General features: G+C 43.9%; 1 protein-coding gene across 2 annotated transcripts in view; it reads left to right on the top strand.

Annotated features, from left to right (window-relative positions):
* abca2 (ATP-binding cassette, sub-family A (ABC1), member 2) overlaps nt 1-17,652 on the top strand; it is a 150,443-nt gene that overhangs the window by 105,131 nt on the left and 27,660 nt on the right. For both annotated transcript variants that reach the window (XM_034091098.1, XM_034091097.1), the window contains exons 27-32: nt 1,208-1,328; nt 1,526-1,816; nt 8,534-8,755; nt 11,343-11,445; nt 14,795-15,120; nt 16,291-16,504. In XM_034091098.1, the coding sequence (XP_033946989.1) occupies nt 1,208-1,328; nt 1,526-1,816; nt 8,534-8,755; nt 11,343-11,445; nt 14,795-15,120; nt 16,291-16,504 (1,277 nt within the window). The remainder of the gene's footprint in view (nt 1-1,207; nt 1,329-1,525; nt 1,817-8,533; nt 8,756-11,342; nt 11,446-14,794; nt 15,121-16,290; nt 16,505-17,652) is intronic.

Below are 17,652 nucleotides of genomic sequence, written 5' to 3'. Positions count from 1 at the left end.
ATCGTTGAGGAAAGTAACTGCGTAACGATAACGTGCTATCTCGTCAGATTCTCCAAACACCAGAAAAAGTAGCTGGATTTGTCGCTAGTCGCTTTTGACAAAAAAAAGTAGCCGGAGGGTTTGGAAAGTCGCCCGATTTAGCGAGAAAGTCACCAAGTTGGCAACACTGTGCGCAGCACTCATTCACCAATGGGTAATGTTTAGATGGATTTTAGGAACTTCCCCTCGATTCTATTGGCTCTAACGGTTACAAATATAGACACATGCATTTCCAAACATCTGGACTACCTATGTTCCAAATGTATTATCTTTTCAATTTACACACGGCATCTACTGCACGTCTGTCCGTCCTGGGAGAGGGATCCCTCCTCTGCTGCTCTCCCTGAGGTTTCTCCCATGTTCCCTTTAAACGGTGGGTTTTCTCCGGAAGTGTTTCCTTGTACGATGTGAGGGTCTAAGGACAGAGGGTCTAAGGACAGAGGGTGTCGTATTGTCATACTGATATTCTGTACAAACTGAAGACCACTGAGACAAATGTAACATTTGTGATATTGGGCTATATAAATAAACATTGATTGATTGATTGAAAAAGAGATGTCAATCATCAAAATCGAACAAGGGAGGCCAGAGATATGGAAAATACACCCAAATGACCCCAGAAGTGGGTTTCTTTTTCTAGATCTCTCTAAAAAGGTCAAATGTTGCATCAATCTTGATACAGGGTACTTATTATATGTTATAGTTTGGATTCCTAAAGCTTTTCGTCTACTATCCCATCCTTCAAGGGTGGTTTTCACTATAAGTAAAAATGTTTTACTATGTTCAATCGGAATTTACATTAAAATAAAAAAGATCTATATTGATTGTGACTTTTTTACATCCAACTCACAGGTTTATCATTGCTTTGAGAAAAAAGATTATTAATGTACCCCTTTTAAAAGGGAAGATATAGTCATTTGTTCTGGGAATGTCATTTTCGAGCCTGAGACCTGAAAAACAGGCTCAGGGTTTAACAGGTTAATTTCTTTGTAAGTGGGCAAACTTACAAAATCTGCAAGGGATCAAATACTTATTTCCTCCACTGTATAAATGTGACCATTGACCCGGATATAGATGACAGGCCATGTTGTTGTTATTGTGGGTGTGGCAAAGGAGAGAGCTCATTGTACAGTTATCTGAGCGTCTCTTGTGCGATGTGTGCCTCCAGGCTTTGGAGCAGAGTCTGGACAGCCTCGCCCTCACCAGCTTCGGGGTGATGGACACCACCCTGGAGGAGGTGTTCCTAAAAGTGTCTGAAGAGGACCAATCTCTGGAGAACAGTGACGCTGGTGAGAGCACATTCTTCCCCCAGGTTTCCAGATAGCTCAACACCTTCACATGTTTTTAGCTTTCAAAAGTTATCCATGAATTTCCCATCACTAATAGATTTCTGCTCTGATTTAAAGCTCCTACCTGAGAACTTTTTGATTGTATTCTTTGGCTCCAGGGTTACTGGTTACTTTTCTCCCTCTCTGTCCATTGGCAGACATGAAGGGGTCCCCGGGGGGGAGCTCAGTGGGGAAATCCTCAGTGGGCTCAGCTGGCCTGGGATTGCCACAGGAGGGTTCTGGACCTTCAGTGGAGAGTGAGAATCCGGAGGTGGAGCTGAGTAATCTGATGTCGAGCTCCACCATGAGCCAGAGCCAGTCCTCTCTCAAATCCTCCTCGTCCATTGGTTCAGTGAGGGGCGATGAGGGGGGGCTCCACGCAGACTTCTATGGAGATTACTGTCCGCTCTTTGACAGCGGCCAGGAGCCAGACTCTGCCATTCTGAGGGGTGAGACAGAGATGCAGCAGCATGTGTGCCGAGTCCTTGACTGAGACTCAAGGTTCAAGGTTCTTTATTACGTCATACGAAAACAGTGTAGTTATGTCGATGAAAATCTTAGGTCACAGGCTTCTCCAACAGTGCAACACAATAATACAGATAAACAGAAAAATATAGTGCAAGTAAATAGTAAATACAAAAAGAAAAATAGTTTAAAAAAGTGAAATAGTGCAATAAGAGTCAATATACGTTATTGGAATGATATATTAAACAAATAGATAAATAATTACTAAGTAGCAGATGAATGTTATGGATGTTGGTTCAACAGTTCAGGAGTTTAATAGTCTTCTGGCCTGTGGGATGAAGCTGTCCCTGAGTGGTGGTTTTAGTCCGGATGCTGCGGTACCGCCTGCCAGACTGCAGCAGACAGAACAGTTTGTGGCTGGGGGGATGGGGGTCTTTGATAATCCGGAGGGATTTCTTCCTGAGCCGCTGGGAGTAAAGGTCCTCCATGGATGGCAGCTCCGTCCTGGTGATGTTCTCTGCAGTTTTCACCACCCTCTGTAGAGTCTTCCGATTGAGGGGCAGCTGCCGTACCAGGCCGTGATGCAGCCAGTCAGGATCCTCTCTGTGGTGCACCTGTAGAAGGTCAGGATGCTCTCTATGGAGCACCTGTAGAAGGTCAGGATGCTCTCTATGGTGCTCCTGTAGAAGGTCAGGGTCCTCTCTGTGGTGCACCTGAAGGTCAGTATGCTCTCCTGTAGAAGGTCAGGATCCTCTCTATTGAGCACCTGTAGAAGGTCAGGATGCTCTCCTGTAGAAGGTCAGGATGCTCTCTATGGAGCACCTGTAGAAGGTCAGGATGCTCTCTATGGAGCACCTGTAGAAGGTCAGGATCCTCTCTGTGGTGCTCCTGTAGAAGGTCAGGATGCTCTCTATGGGGCACCTGTAGAAGGTCAGGATCCTCTCTATGGAGCTCCTGTAGAAGGATGCTCTCTATGGAGCACCTGTAGAAGGTCAGGATCCTCTCTATGGAGCTCCTGTAGAAGGTCAGGATCCTCTCTATGGAGCTCCTGTAGAAGGTCAGGATGCTCTCTATGGAGCTCCTGTAGAAGGTCAGGATCCTCTCTATGGAGCACCTGTAGGTCAGGATCCTCTCTATGGAGCACCTGGAGAAGGTCAGGATCCTCTCTATGGAGCACCTGGAGAAGGTCAGGATGCTCTCTATGGAGCACCTGTAGAAGGTCAGGATGCTCTCTATGGAGCACCTGTAGGTCAGGATCCTCTCTATGGAGCACCTGGAGAAGGTCAGGATCCTCTCTATGGAGCACCTGGAGAAGGTCAGGATCCTCTCTATGGAGCACCTGGAGAAGGTCAGGATCCTCTCTATGGAGCACCTGGAGAAGGTCAGGATGCTCTCTATGGAGCACCTGTAGAAGGTCAGGATGCTCTCTATGGAGCACCTGTAGAAGGTCAGGATGCTCTCTATGGAGCTCCTGTAGAAGGTCAGGATGCTCTCTATGGAGCTCCTGTAGAAGGTCAGGATCTTCTCTATGGAGCACCTGTAGGTCAGGATCCTCTCTATGGAGCACCTGGAGAAGGTCAGGATCCTCTCTATGGAGCACCTGGAGAAGGTCAGGATGCTCTCTATGGAGCACCTGTAGAAGGTCAGGATGCTCTCTATGGAGCACCTGTAGAAGGTCAGGATGCTCTCTATGGAGCACCTGGAGAAGGTCAGGATGCTCTCTATGGAGCACCTGTAGAAGGTCAGGATCCTCTCTATGGAGCACCTGTAGAAGGTCAGGATCCTCTCTATGGAGCACCTGGAGAAGGTCAGGATCCTCTCTATGGTGCACCTGTAGAAGGTCAGGATCCTCTCTATGGTGCACCTGTAGAAGGTCAGGATCCTCTCTATGGTGCACCTGTAGAAGGTCAGGATCCTCTCTATGGTGCTCCTGTAGAAGGTCAGGATCCTCTCTATGGTGCACCTGTAGAAGGTCAGGATCCTCTCTATGGAGCACCTGTAGAAGGTCAGGATCCTCTCTATGGAGCACCTGGAGAAGGTCAGGATGCTCTCTATGGAGCACCTGTAGAAGGTAGGGTTGCCAGAAACTGACCATGATCAAAATCGATTATTCGGCAGCCCTGGTGAATAATAATCGATTATTCGACCCCCCACCCCCACGGGAGAAAAAAAAAAAAAACTCAGACAAAAGGAATTCCGTTGTTTTCTTTACTGGAACATGTTTAACAAACAACAAACAAGCATGTCATCACAACGACGTGGCCTTGAAGTGAAGTTGGTAATGGCCAGCTGTGCTGCGTCTTTCTCTGTAACCTCTTTGGCTTCGCACTCAAATGCGAACGCATTGTTGAGGTTGAGCTGTGATAGACCAACGTCTTTTCGCAGAGCTTGCATTTAACTTCCTTTGGATTTGTATGTTCGTAGTAGTTCCACGAGGAGGAACTCTTTTTACCTGCCGCTTTGTTCATCTTTAGTCGCACGTGTGAGGGAGAGGGGGGGTGGCTTCCTCCAAGTTTACAGTAAAACAAACTGGTGGTGTGACCAATGGCAATTTACAATTATTAGCATATATATATTTATATATATTTTGGTTGAAACTAAGCCAGAAAAAAAACATAAATAATAAAAAAATATATAAATAAAATCGATTTTTAAAAATAATATTCGATTATGGAGACTGTAACGAATATTCGAATAATCGAATAATCGCTGGCATCCCTAGTAGAAGGTCAGGATGCTCTCTATGGAGCACCTGTAGAAGGTCAGGATCCTCTCTATGGCGCACCTGTAGAAGGTCAGGATGCTCTCTATATACCTGTAGAAGTTGCAGAGTATCCTGGAGTCCATGTTGAACCTCCTCAGCCTGCGGAGGAAGAAGAGCTGCTGTCAAGCTTTCTTGGTGATGGTGGTGGTGTGAAGAGTCCATGTCAGGTCCTCAGTGATGTTGAGCCCGAGGTCTATGAGCTTGATGACCAGCATGGAGGGCCCAATGGTATTGAAGGCTGAACTGTAATCAATGAACAGCATTCTCACATAAGTGTTCCTCTGGTCCAGGTGTGAGAGGGCAGTGTGGATGGTGAGGGCTATGGCGTCGTCTGTGGACCTGCTCTGTAGGCAAACTGCAGGGGGTCCAGAGAGTTAGGGAGGGAGGAGGTGATGAAGGTTTTGACTAACCGCTCAAAGCACTTCATGATGAAGGAGGTGAGTGCTACTGGGCGGTAGTCGTTGAGGCTGGTGATTTTTGTCTTTTTGGGGACAGGAACGATGGTGGAGTGTTTGAAGCACGTGGGGACAACAGACTGCAGCAGGGACCTGTTGTGAACACCTCTGCCAGCTGAACTGCACACACCCTGAGAACACGGCCAGGGATGCCATCAGGTCCAGGAGCCTTGTGTGGGTTAACCCTTTTAAAGGATGTACACACGTCTGCCCTGTTTAAAACAAAAGGGCAGGGCTCCCGGTCCCTCTGTGCCTCCACAACCTGGCTGCTCTCGAAGCGAGCACAAAAACTGTTCTGCTCATCTGGGAGAGATGTAGACACTCCTGCAGCGCCCCCTGCTGCTCCTCTGTAGTCTCTCATTGTTCTTAGTCCCGCCCACATGTTCCGGGTGTTACAGCCTTTGAAGTCAGACTCCACCTTCTCTTTGTACTGTCTCTTTGCACTGCTGAATGCTCTCCGGAGTTCATATTTAGATTTCCTGTAGCTATAGCTCTGTGCGCTATAGTGCGCGCTTTCAGCTTGCCGCGCACCTCGCTGTTTATCCAGGGCATTTGATTTGGGAATGTTCGTACAGAAACCTTCCGTACCACGTCATCGATGCATTTCCCAATATAGCAGATGACCGTGTCCGTGTGTGTGTTGATGTTGTTGTCCTCAAACACACTCCAATCCGTAGAGGCAAAGCAATCCTGCAGAGCTGAATCTGACTCCACACTCCATCGCTGTACTGTCCTTGTTTCCGGTCTATGCCGTTTAAGTTTCTGCTTGTAAGCAGGCAGCAGCAGCAGAGAGATGTGGTCTGATTTGCCGAAGGGAGGGCGAGGGGGAGTCTTATATCCATGTCGACAAGGGGAATAAACATGGTCCAGTATGTTTCCCCCGCGTGTCTGGCAGCTGATGTGTTGGTAGTACTTCGGCAGGACCTTCTTCATGTTAGCGGTGTTAAAATCCCCAGCCACAACGAACGCCGCCTCTGGCCGTGAAGTCTCGGTCTTGTCGATAATCCCAAACAGCTGATCGAGTGCCGTGTTGTTGTCGGCGTGCGGTGGCGGAACACTGGTGTTATCACAACAGATGTGAATTCTCTCGGCAGGTAAAAAGCCCGGCATGTGATCATGAGGTGCTCTAAATGAGCGGAACAGTCCGAAGAAATAATCCTCACATCTGTAAACCAGTTGTTATTAGTCATTAGACACACACCGCCATCTTTACTTTTTCCCCGAGTTAACTGTCAAGAACAATGGCGGAATCCGGGATAGCGGGGTTGAGCCAAGTCTCAGTGAGAATGAACACGTTACAGTTCTTAATGTCCTGTTGAAAAGCAATCCGACTTCTGAGTTCATCTAGCTTATTTTTAATGGATTGAACATTAGCCAGAAGAATACTCAGAAGAGGGGGTTGGTTTTCTCGTTTCCTCAGTCTGACTAGAAGCCCGGCACAGGATGCCCGCTTTGTCTTCCTCCTGCGTCTCTCAGGTAGGACGGCAGGAGGCAGCCATGGCGAATCTCCATTGTCTGTCGGTGGGTTATTGTCAGAGGCGCGGGAAGGTATTTTGAGTGGGGGTGCTGAGGTGCTGGACTCCAGTGAACACTATTACGGGCACTATAGAGCACGCACAAAAGCAATCCCCACACGCAAACACACAGTACACCCGCGACTGTTACAATGAAGGCTCGATCATCAGCTCACGGCATATAGGCAGGGGTAAAGTGCTATTTTTTACGAGTGGGGAGCGGACCTCACCTCCTCTAGGGGGGTCCGGGGGGATGCTCTCCCGGGAAGATTTTTTTTAAATATTGAAGTTAAAAGCATCAATCTGGTGCACTGTGAGAGCAACATTAAGAGATCTATGGATACATCTCTCAGCACCCAGATGAAACACAACTGTAAGCAGATGTTCTTTTTCTTTATGGATATTTTACTAATCACTCCCCTTTTAAACTGTATTCTTGTTTTACTGCCATAGAGTATTTCATAACTGTTTTTCCTTTATTCTCTTATTTGTTTTATAACTATAATGATCATATGAAGGTGTGCCGCGGAAATAATCTTTTGAATAATTTGTGACCAAACCGTTTGAGACCCACTGAGATAACTTAGACTAAAGTTAACACTCAGAGAGTCCTTTAGCTCACCTGAGCCTCTCAGTCTGAGAGGAGAGCTCTCCTCCAGCTTGTTGTGGAACCAACAGCTCCGTATGTCCGTTAGTGCAGCTAGCTAACCATATGCTAACAACACGGTCCCTGCTGCTGGCACCGGTCCCTCTCTCTCTCTCCCTCTCTCTCTCCCTCTCTCACACACACTAAATGCGCTATGTCCGCGCACACACACACACAAACAGAGCCGAGTTTGAATGACACAAGCACACTTTTATTTCCATGCAACTCTCTGATTGGTCTGGTGTCTTGCCTCTGTTGCATTCACTGAACACGGGAAATTACAGTCCTGCCGTCCTCTCGAGTGGCATGATGAGGTTCACGTAAAGCACGGTTAATGTATTATATTATTGAGGTAGAATTGTCCGGTGCTACAGAAAAAACATTCGGTGCAGGCCAAAATATTATTTTACCAACAATGTGGAATTTATTGGCTACATATTACACAGATGATGCACAGCGGGAGCAGCAATAACCGTCAAATAATAATTCAGACAGGGGAGCTCCGCACCCCCTGCCTGCCGCTAGGGGGTGCTGCTGCGCCCTCAGCACCCCCTTCCCGCGCCCATGGTTATTGTCCACAAAGTTTCTGATGTGAAGAAGTTCCTCTCTGCTATATTGTATTGCAGAGTTGGTGCGGTTGGCTTGCATGTTGCGAACCATGTTTAAAGCAAACGGCAAAAAGTAAATAAACACAAACAAAATACGAAAAAGGGCAAAGTTGGAGAGGAGCCAAAAATGTTTAGTCCATACATCAAATATGTTCTTCTTTCTTTCTTTACCCACAATAGGCCTAATGCAGGAACTACTCTTATGAACAGGTGTGGTCTTCAGTGGCATGTACATGGACTGTGAGGACAGTCTCCACAAAATACATCAGTATAAATTATTTTGGCGGAAAAATATGTTGCTGAACTAAAACAGAGATACATTTAACATTAAACGTTATGAAAGAAATGTGTGATCTTAACTTTTATTTTAGTATTTTATTACATGATTTAAATCACAGATAGTTTAGCTCTAAATGTGTGTCACTACAGCTCTACTATGCACTTTCCCACAACAATGAACTGCAAAACCAACTGACATTAGAGGAACTCGTATATTGCAGGGACGTTTCAATTTTGTTTCACGTGTGTTACATTTCCTCAGGTGTTAAATACATATTATCTGAATCAGAATTCACCTATAGTGTTGTTGTCTTTGTTGAACTGCATAATGTGTTTAAGTCTGCAGAATCATCCAGTAATGCAGACATGACATGCAGCTGCCATCACTACAAACCATTTCATTCATTTTTCATGCGATGTGTCCTTCACCTCCAGGAGATGCAGATAAATGTCCGTCCCAAGAGCAGGAGGTCCTGGAGGGGCAGGGCAGCTTCAAGCTGGAGGGCTGGTGGTTGAAGCTGAGTCAGTTTCATGGCCTCATCGTCAAGAGGTTCCACTGTGCCAAGAGAAACACCAAGGGCCTCTTCTCTCAGATCCTCCTGCCAGCCTTCTTCGTCTGTGTGGCCATGACTGTGGCCTTATCTGTGCCTGAGATTGGTGAGATTTTACATATAAAGGTTGAACATAGCTTTGTATCCTGCTTGTCCAGAAACAGTTTTCTTCTGTCCTACAAGGCAGTTAGAAAGGGACGTTATGGAAAAAGCAAGTGAATAGATACTGTCCTGCTGCTGAAGTGTGCTGTTGATTAAACTCATTGGTGATTACATGTTTGTAGACAGCGGACTGCATTATTCTGCATTATATGGGTTTATTGCATTCATCCAGCTATGAAGCAGTTCTCTATTTGGCTTGGCAAGCAAAAACAAGCAGGACTTCTTCTGAGGAGTACAAGGATCCAACTAAGTACCGATGCCAAAATTGCTTTTGGCTTTTGACGAGTGATGCAAAGAGATATTTGATACGGAGCCCCTAAAGGTTCATGGAAAAAACAAAAAGTATCTCATGCACACAATATACTTTCTCGTGCGCAAGATACCTTGTTATGGTTAGACACATCGAACTGCCGATTATTACACCATATTATTAGTTTTATGAAGAAGATGTCCGGTCACCAGGGCGTGCGTGTGTGTGTGGGGGGGGGGTGTGTGTGTGTGTGTGTAAACAACAAACTTCTTTCACTTCGGAATACACATATGGAGCCAGATGTGTGTAAATTACTGTTCATGGTAATTTGCCGGTGTTGGACAAATACACCAAACACACACACACACACACACACACACACACACACACACACACACACACACACACACACACACACACACACACACACACGCACACACAGAGCAGAGCTGAGCAGAGCACAAATACACACACACACACACACACACACACACACACACACACACACACACACACACACACACACACACAGAGCGGAGCTGAGCAGAGCACAAATACACACACATCATGTAGCATTTCCCTCTGAATAATGGTCGAAGACTTGACTGATGATATGAATGTATTGAAATCTCCAATATCAACGTAAGAGCTTGTGCCTCTTCGTAATTTACACATCATGCGCCCTGGTGAACGGACATCTCCTTCATAAAACGAGTAATAGGGGGAATAATCGGGCAGTTCGCTGTGTGTGTGTGTGTGTGTGTGTGTGTGTGTGTGTGTGTGTGTGTGTGTGTGTGTGTGTGTGTGTGTGTGTGTGTGTGTGTGTGTGTGTGTGTGTGTGTGTGTGTGTGTGTGTGTGTGTGTGTGTGTGTGTGTGTGTGTGTGTGTGTGTGGTTAAAACGTAGCAGCCTCGATCTCTATTCAGCGGTTCTAATGAAGGTAAACACAGTGAATGCGTCGCGTAAAAGGCAAAGCTCTCTGCGCGCAGATAGCAGATACTGTGAGAGTCACGGACATGAATTCATAGATCAAGGCAGACTGGTTTCGACCCTCCTGTTTTGCGAATCCGGTGCTTAAACAAATAGATCTACACCTCTGGCCGAAATGTCCCTAAAATGAAGTCCGAGTTTGAAATATATCTCAAATAATGTGGGACCGGCCCGTAGGCCACAACAGACAAACAGAGAGAGACGTTCAAGGGTTCCAAGAACCACAGCACTTTATTTGTGATCGTTCCAAATGCAACACCGGAAACAGGAGAGGATGGGCGAGGGGAAAGGATCATGGCGAGAGTCCTCCTGCAGCAGGCTTGGAGAGAGTCATGACGGACATGTGACTCCGGGCAGCTGGGCTTAAGTAGCACCTCGGCTCCGGCCAGGTGTCACGCATTCTAAAAGGTTTTTCGCCTGCCGTCTGTCTGCAGACTTGTCAAAGCGTTAATTCATGGTTTTTACTAACCGGTATCAGTATGTTGTTACTTCAGCATCATTTTGAAACGTGTATTACAATTAAATCACGGTCAAATATGTTCATCTTGTTGTAGTTGTAGCCCCCTTGCCAGCGATTCTCTCTCTAGTTTAGCATACTCAGCCCGACTCAGCCTGGTTGTTCCTGGCCCCAGAACCACGATTTCATGGTGCCAGAAAAACTGTGAATTAGGACCCGCTAGCCGGTACTAGGCCAAGTGGAAACACAACCAAAAACGGCCCCCGCACGGCTCGGCATGCTTAAAGCGAGCTCCGCGCTGCAGTGGAAACGCGCCATAACAGGCCACAGGCTCTGGGGCCGTCACATGTCGTATGCTGCCATTTCCCCTCATAAACATAACAGTCTGCAATGAAACGGTTGTCTTGAGAAAGTATCTCATGGGAACGAAAAAGTATCTCGCAGGCACGAGAAAGTATATTGTGCGCACAAGACACTTTTTTTCCCATGAACCTTTAGGGTCTCCGTAATTTGACCCTAATTTGTCAACAAAATGAAACAAAAAGGTTGAACATTGTTGTTCATGTCTGTTCTGGAAATGTACGCAAATAAGTATATCATTTTAAAAGGATATTCCCTAATATTATTATATCAATTTAAAAAAAAAAATGTCTTAATGTTAGTTATCAACTGGGAAAGCTAATTTGTGATATAGCTTATTTCAAAGGTTTCGCCTAAAGTATTCACATGTAGGGTGCAATAGTAGCATGCTTTGTATCTTCCTTGCCGGTACGTGTTGAGGTTTAGCAGTACTTTTCAAAAGAATCCCTAACATTTAGTTGTTCTTGTTTTACAGGAGATTTACCACCCCTAATCTTGTCCCCATCTCAGTATCATAACTATACACAACCTAGAGGCAACTTCATCCCTTACACCAACGAAGACAGATCCCAGTACAGGTAAGAAGATATTTTTATTAACAGCAATTGGACCATACAGACTGGTATGTCATGGTTCAGCCTAATGATGAGTGTTATTTTAGAAAAGACAGACTCAAAAGTTGACCATTGCTTTTGGGGAAAAGTAATTACCACATGTCAACAGATGACAGCTTCCAAATGAAATTAAACTGATCATGATTGTCAACTAGGTCAGCTAAATGCCAACATGCTAACATGCTCCCTAATGACACTTCGAACAACATAGCATAATTACCAGAGGTATGGACTCGAGTCACATGACTTGGACTCGAGTAAGACTCGAGTCACAAATTTGACAACATTTCGACTTGACAAAATCACAAAACACTCGACTTGGACTTAAACACCAATGACTCGGGACTTGACTTGGACTTGAGCCTTCTGACTCGAGGTGACTTGATACTTTAATTCATGGGATCTCCATAGCTGTGTCTCACTTCTCTTAACTGCCATCCTTGCGTCCCTCACTTGCGTATTTTCCTTGCGTCTTAGACCCTCCGGCGGGGGTGTTTAGTACACATTTACTGACATAAACATCTGTATCATCTGTTGTAGACCAAAATAAAATAAGAACTCATTTTCAAAAACAGATAAAAGCCATTCTTAAAATGTAGGAGCAAACTATAGTTTCATATTTATTAGCGTGCACAATAGAAAGAAAATAATTGAGAGAAGAGAAAGCATAACAGAAATATTGTGGGTAAAATAAACGTGAACAGATGTTGCATTATCGTAACGGTATTGTTGTAGGCATAAAAATAACATTAAGTAACGGCAATACACTTGTGTTGGCTGAGACAAATCACGTAATTCATGTCTCAGCTGTGACTGAATGGAAATGACAATAAATAAAAATGTAAAACGAAAAAAGCTGTTCCTGCTGACAGACATTAAATCTGTCTCTCTTTTAATTGTATTGTGTTCATAATAAAAATGAATTGGAGATCATGAATTATTTTCTCCAATAAATGAATAAAATGATTTTTGTCCACTTTGTTGTTCAGATATATCACATTTGTTACTTAATAATACATTAATTGAAACAAAACTCTTTATAAACTGAGGAGTGAGTCCTGTGAGTTGAAGATCCAATGGGGATACTGAATGGCGGTTCCGACTGATCTCAATCAGTAAGGCATGACGCAGACCCAATGTTTCGTTGCTCTGATTGGCTGTAGGTCTATTCAAATTGCATTCAGAGGCATTTTGATCTGACCGCGGCCGCGCTGATATTATAACGCCAGAGAATTTCCACACCTTTAGTGTATAAAACTCCCCCACTACATAGACTATTCCTTGCACCCCTCTTCTAGCATAAGCCCGAATGGTCTCAACCATATTGCATCAGTGACGTGCACTTGCTGTTACAGCAGGATCAGTTTGTGTGTTGTGGACACGACCCGTATATTTTCGCAAGCCGTGTTCTCAACATTTAGCATTTTGCTTATTATTTAATTTGCTTACTTACTTACTTACTTACTTACTTACTTACTTACTTACTTACTTACTTACTCCCATCCCCCCTCAGGAAAATATCAAACATTTAATTAAAGTTTTAAAAAGAGTGACGGGGTCCAAAATCAGAGGTGGAAGAAGTATTCAGATTATTTACCTAGGTAAAAATACGTGTTAGAAGTAAATGTCCTGCATTCAAAATTGTCAATTACACAGGTGAAAAGTATTATTATCTGAAAGTCAAATGAATCATTATGTTATTAGTGTTAAATACATACAACTTATATTTAGAAATACTCTGTTGTAATTATTGATGATCAATGTGGCATCTGCTATAATGGGGTTAATGTATGATATTACTTAATAATACAATACATTATAATACATGATAATGTATAAGTTGATTTACTTCGATCTACTGTACTGTGTACACCACAACAATATTACAAAGAATATACTGCTTATTAAAGAAAACTATTGTAAGGGTAAAAGTATGAGCATAACAAATAAAAAGTGTAAACATTTACATTATTATTATGATTATTTAATATATAAAGACTATATATTATTGAATTACAATTAAGATAATAAGATTAGATATACTTTATTTGATCTAAAATATTGATGTTTTTTCGTTATATTAGCCTGTGAAAACCATAACAAATAAGTGATGAAATGCTCTTCAGCAAACACAACTGCAGAGCTGCAAACATTACTGAAGTACTGAAAGTCCATGAAACAAACTGAAGACCAAATTTCACCCAGTTGTCTTTGTGTATTTGTGAATGAAGCGCCATCTCATGGTTAAATCCTGAAATTGAACAAATGGGGAAATCTGGCAACGCCCTCTCAGGAAATAGTGGGAGGGCTTTAAAATCCCAGCCACTGGTAAACGCAGGGTTTTTGGTTGGAATCCGCTGGGTGGAGTCCTTTCTATAGTATTATCTGTAATGTATAATTTAGTAAAAAATGTGATATATCTGAAAAACAAAGTGGACAATCCAATGAATGTTAATCTAACATATCTGTTTTTCTTCTCTCAATCATTTTCATTATTTTGTGCATTTAAATCAATATTAATCAAACTATTGTTCGTTTATAAATTTTAAGAATGGCTTTTTTCTTTTTTGAGAATGAGTTCTTATGTTATTTTATTTATTTGGGTCTACAACAGATGATACAAATGTGTATGTCAGTAAATGTGTACTAACAGAGGCGGGGGTGTTGTGAATATAACGGGGACAGAGCTGGCTGCTGTCAGACATCAGCTGTGCGACGTCATCACAAACAGACGTTGCTTCACGTGGCGCTCTGGAGGAAAGGACGTCCCATTGCTCTTAAAACTAATTCCTCTGCTTCTTCTCCCTTCTCGTGGTTTCCTTGCGTCTCTCCATGCTTCCCTGGTGGGAAGGAAAAGACGCAAGTGAGGGACGCAAGGATTTAAGTTAAGAGAAGTGAGATGCAGCCCAAGAACATAAGGGAAGACACAACACTAATCACAGAGACAAGACACAGCTGGAGAGGGGGGGGGGGGGGGCACAGGGGCAGTAGGTGAACACAGAAGGGAAAACACAGGAAGTAAAACCAGACAAGACACAAGGAGGAAAATACATTTCAAAATAAAACAGGAAACTAATATCATGACACTAAACACTCTAATTATAAAGGTATTTATATGTCTGTTTTCTTGTCTTTTTAATCTATTCACACACATTTCTTTATTGATATATTTGTTTAATATTCTACTTATTGGGGCTGATTTGACCATTTGGCTGTTAGCTTGTCCATCAACAACAGTTTTGAAAATATAGACGTTTAACTGTCAATGACCAGTTCAGAATGTTAGCTCATCATCATTGGCCTCCCCTCTCAGGATTAGGCTGTCACCGGACGCCAGCCCACAGAAGATCATCAACACCCTCCGTCTGCCCTCGGGCGTGGGGGCCACCTGTGTCCTCAAAACCCCCTTCAACAGCACCCTGGACCAGCTGGCCCAGACCCTCAACCCCAGCGCCAACAACTCCAAGACCCTGGCTGCACGCTACTTTGACTCCATGTGTCTTGACTCCTTTACACAGGGGGTCCCTTTCTCCAACTTTGTACCCCCCCCTCCCTCACCAGCGCCTTCAGATGACCCAGATCCTGGCTTTGAGGACGGACTGTGGAACTACACAGCCGCCCATCCGACCGCAGTGCGTGGTGAGTCCTTCTCATAACGCTTGTGACCACTTTAAGATGAGCAGGCCCAAATATATCTTACATAAGAATATATCAGCCTGGCATAACAAATATTCAAACATTAAACACAAGAGTAAAACAACATTAATAACCATAAGTCTCCTACTCCTGATCCCCCCCCCCCCCCTTGCTCAGGGTAAATATTACAATCATACAGATTTAAAAACCCAGTTCACATTCAAAGTTCTCATTTTAATGTAAGCGAACAGTCCAACTGGTGTGTGAATATTGCCTCCACTGATTACTTTTATCCTCGGGGGCGTGGCCAAAATCTCAGTGTGTGAGTGCTGTTGAATCTCATCAAAGGGGCCCTTTGCCCTATTTAGCAAAGACTCAAATCCCTATGTCCCTCCAGAGGGAGTTTCTCTCCCAAACACCCCCCCCCCCCTTATGCCATTGAAAATTAGATCACTGTGATAATGAGAAGTAGTAGAAAACAAATCTTTTCATTCACTATAAGCCCTTTGACCCTTTCTCATACCAAGGCAATTGTTGCATAAAAATGAGCATTTGTGACATAGCAAGCCAATCACAGGTCTATCTTATAACATTGATAATGGCTTCACTCCAATCACGTGACTCTTCTGTCACTGATGATTTGATCCAAGGACCAGAACAAGAGGATAGTGCTTGAGTTGTGGCCTATTACCTACTGTACTATGAAGGTAATAAAGTAATAGGAGGGAGAATCTCACGCACTATTGCTCCCAAGTTGTCAACGACAACGCACTACAGCCAAACTCCTTCCATTTACCGTTTACAATGAAATCTCTATACATATACACGGCATTACCGCTGACAAGTGAGCATTTTGCTAAGAGGAAACTCAAAATGATATCTTACATTAGGTTGATGTTCTAGTAGACGGTGGGATTTAGGTTTGTAGTTCTAATTGGGATTTGTGATCCTGCGGAATAACCATCACAATCTCTGTTGTCAACCAATGCAATGTGTCCTGTGTTGTTGATAGCTCTGAGGAAAAGTGATTCAGTGGTCTGTCGACTCGACAGTAAAACCAGCAGTCTGATGCAACTTTAATGAGTTTGATTCAACCAGTGTGTCCTGCTATGACAAGTCAAAATGTAAAGAAAGGACTACTGATTAAAATAAACAGCCTCATTGTTTCCTCAGAGCCTGTGACGTCCCCCCCCACACTCCCCCTGTCCCTACATGAGCCGGTGCGTTGTACCTGCTCTATGCAGGGGACAGGGTTTTCTTGTCCCAGTGGGGTGGGGGGACGCCCCCCCCTCATGAAGGTGGTAACAGGAGACATCCTGGTGGACATCACAGGCCGCAACGTCTCTGAGTATCTGCTGTTCACATCAGACAGACTGCGTCTGCACAGGTATGACTGCAGGGCGGCATTTCATCTCACAATCACTGAGACTATAACTGAGGTTGAGAAACATTTTCAATGATAAAATGACACTTTTGTCATAACCTTACATATGAACATGTGTTTAAAGTATTTTGCTGTTGCTTTGGCTCAGAGTTTCAGTATATAAATCGAAAATCATAAACTGCTACTTTTGGCCTTGAATTCTTAAATAGCTTTGTTGAAAATAAAAAAGTCAATTGTTGTAAACAAATAATGCTGCCAGAATAAAACCGATATTAATTATTTTTAAGGGTGGGGATAAGAATAAAAGGTGTGCCAGGTTGGTCTTTGGTTTTTCCAAACCAGTTTAGATTTAACCACGTCTACTTCCACATTACGCAAGCTTGGACGTAGCTCTACGTGACAGCCTCATAGACGTCCTCCTCAGCAGCCGTGTAGCAACCATGGATTTAGGTAGCAACTCGCAAGCATTGCAGCGAAACGCTAGAGCGGTCGGGGTAAAGCATTAAAGTAATGAAACCATTATATATATACACTTTTATTATTTCATTTATGCACACACATATACTGTTTTATATATAACGTGACAAACAAAAAGTGTTACGTTGATTTGTTTGTCCTTCTCGGACCATGCACTACGCATTTCAGTGGTTTTGTGTTAGAAAAGAAAGCAACCAATCAGATATTGTTCTGGGTAGAATATCCTTCAACTTGAAACTTGAAAGAATGCCCTGGCCGTTGCACTGAATGAGAGCGTACGTTTGGACTGACAGTTTGATCAACCAATCATATATTGATTTGTAGCCAATGGGCGTATTCTTTCAGAGTTCCCCTCGGTTCCAGGGTGCTCTAGTAGTACCTCATTCACACCAACGGTGTTTCAGGGCCGGTTCGGAGGTTTCCTGTTCACACCGCAGCGGAGCAGCCTCTTAGCTCTGGAATCCGGTTCGTTTCAAGCACCAAAAAATTGTCCGGCCAGAGCAAAAGCACCACATATGTCACGCTTACGTCGAGGCGGGGGCAGAGACAGATCAACTCCTGAACAACAACAAAAAGCCCACGTTTTATCCAGCTTGTACACAACGATGGAGAAACTTAACAAGAGTTTCAGTGTTTCTGCCATAGACTGTATATATAAAGGTTTCTGCTCATGG

The sequence above is a fragment of the Pseudochaenichthys georgianus genome, chromosome 9, assembly GCF_902827115.2.
Source record: "Pseudochaenichthys georgianus chromosome 9, fPseGeo1.2, whole genome shotgun sequence".
Taxonomy (NCBI): Eukaryota; Metazoa; Chordata; class Actinopteri; order Perciformes; family Channichthyidae; genus Pseudochaenichthys; species Pseudochaenichthys georgianus.
The sequence above is the reverse complement of the archived record's forward strand: the minus strand, read 5'-3'. Positions and strand labels throughout refer to the sequence as shown.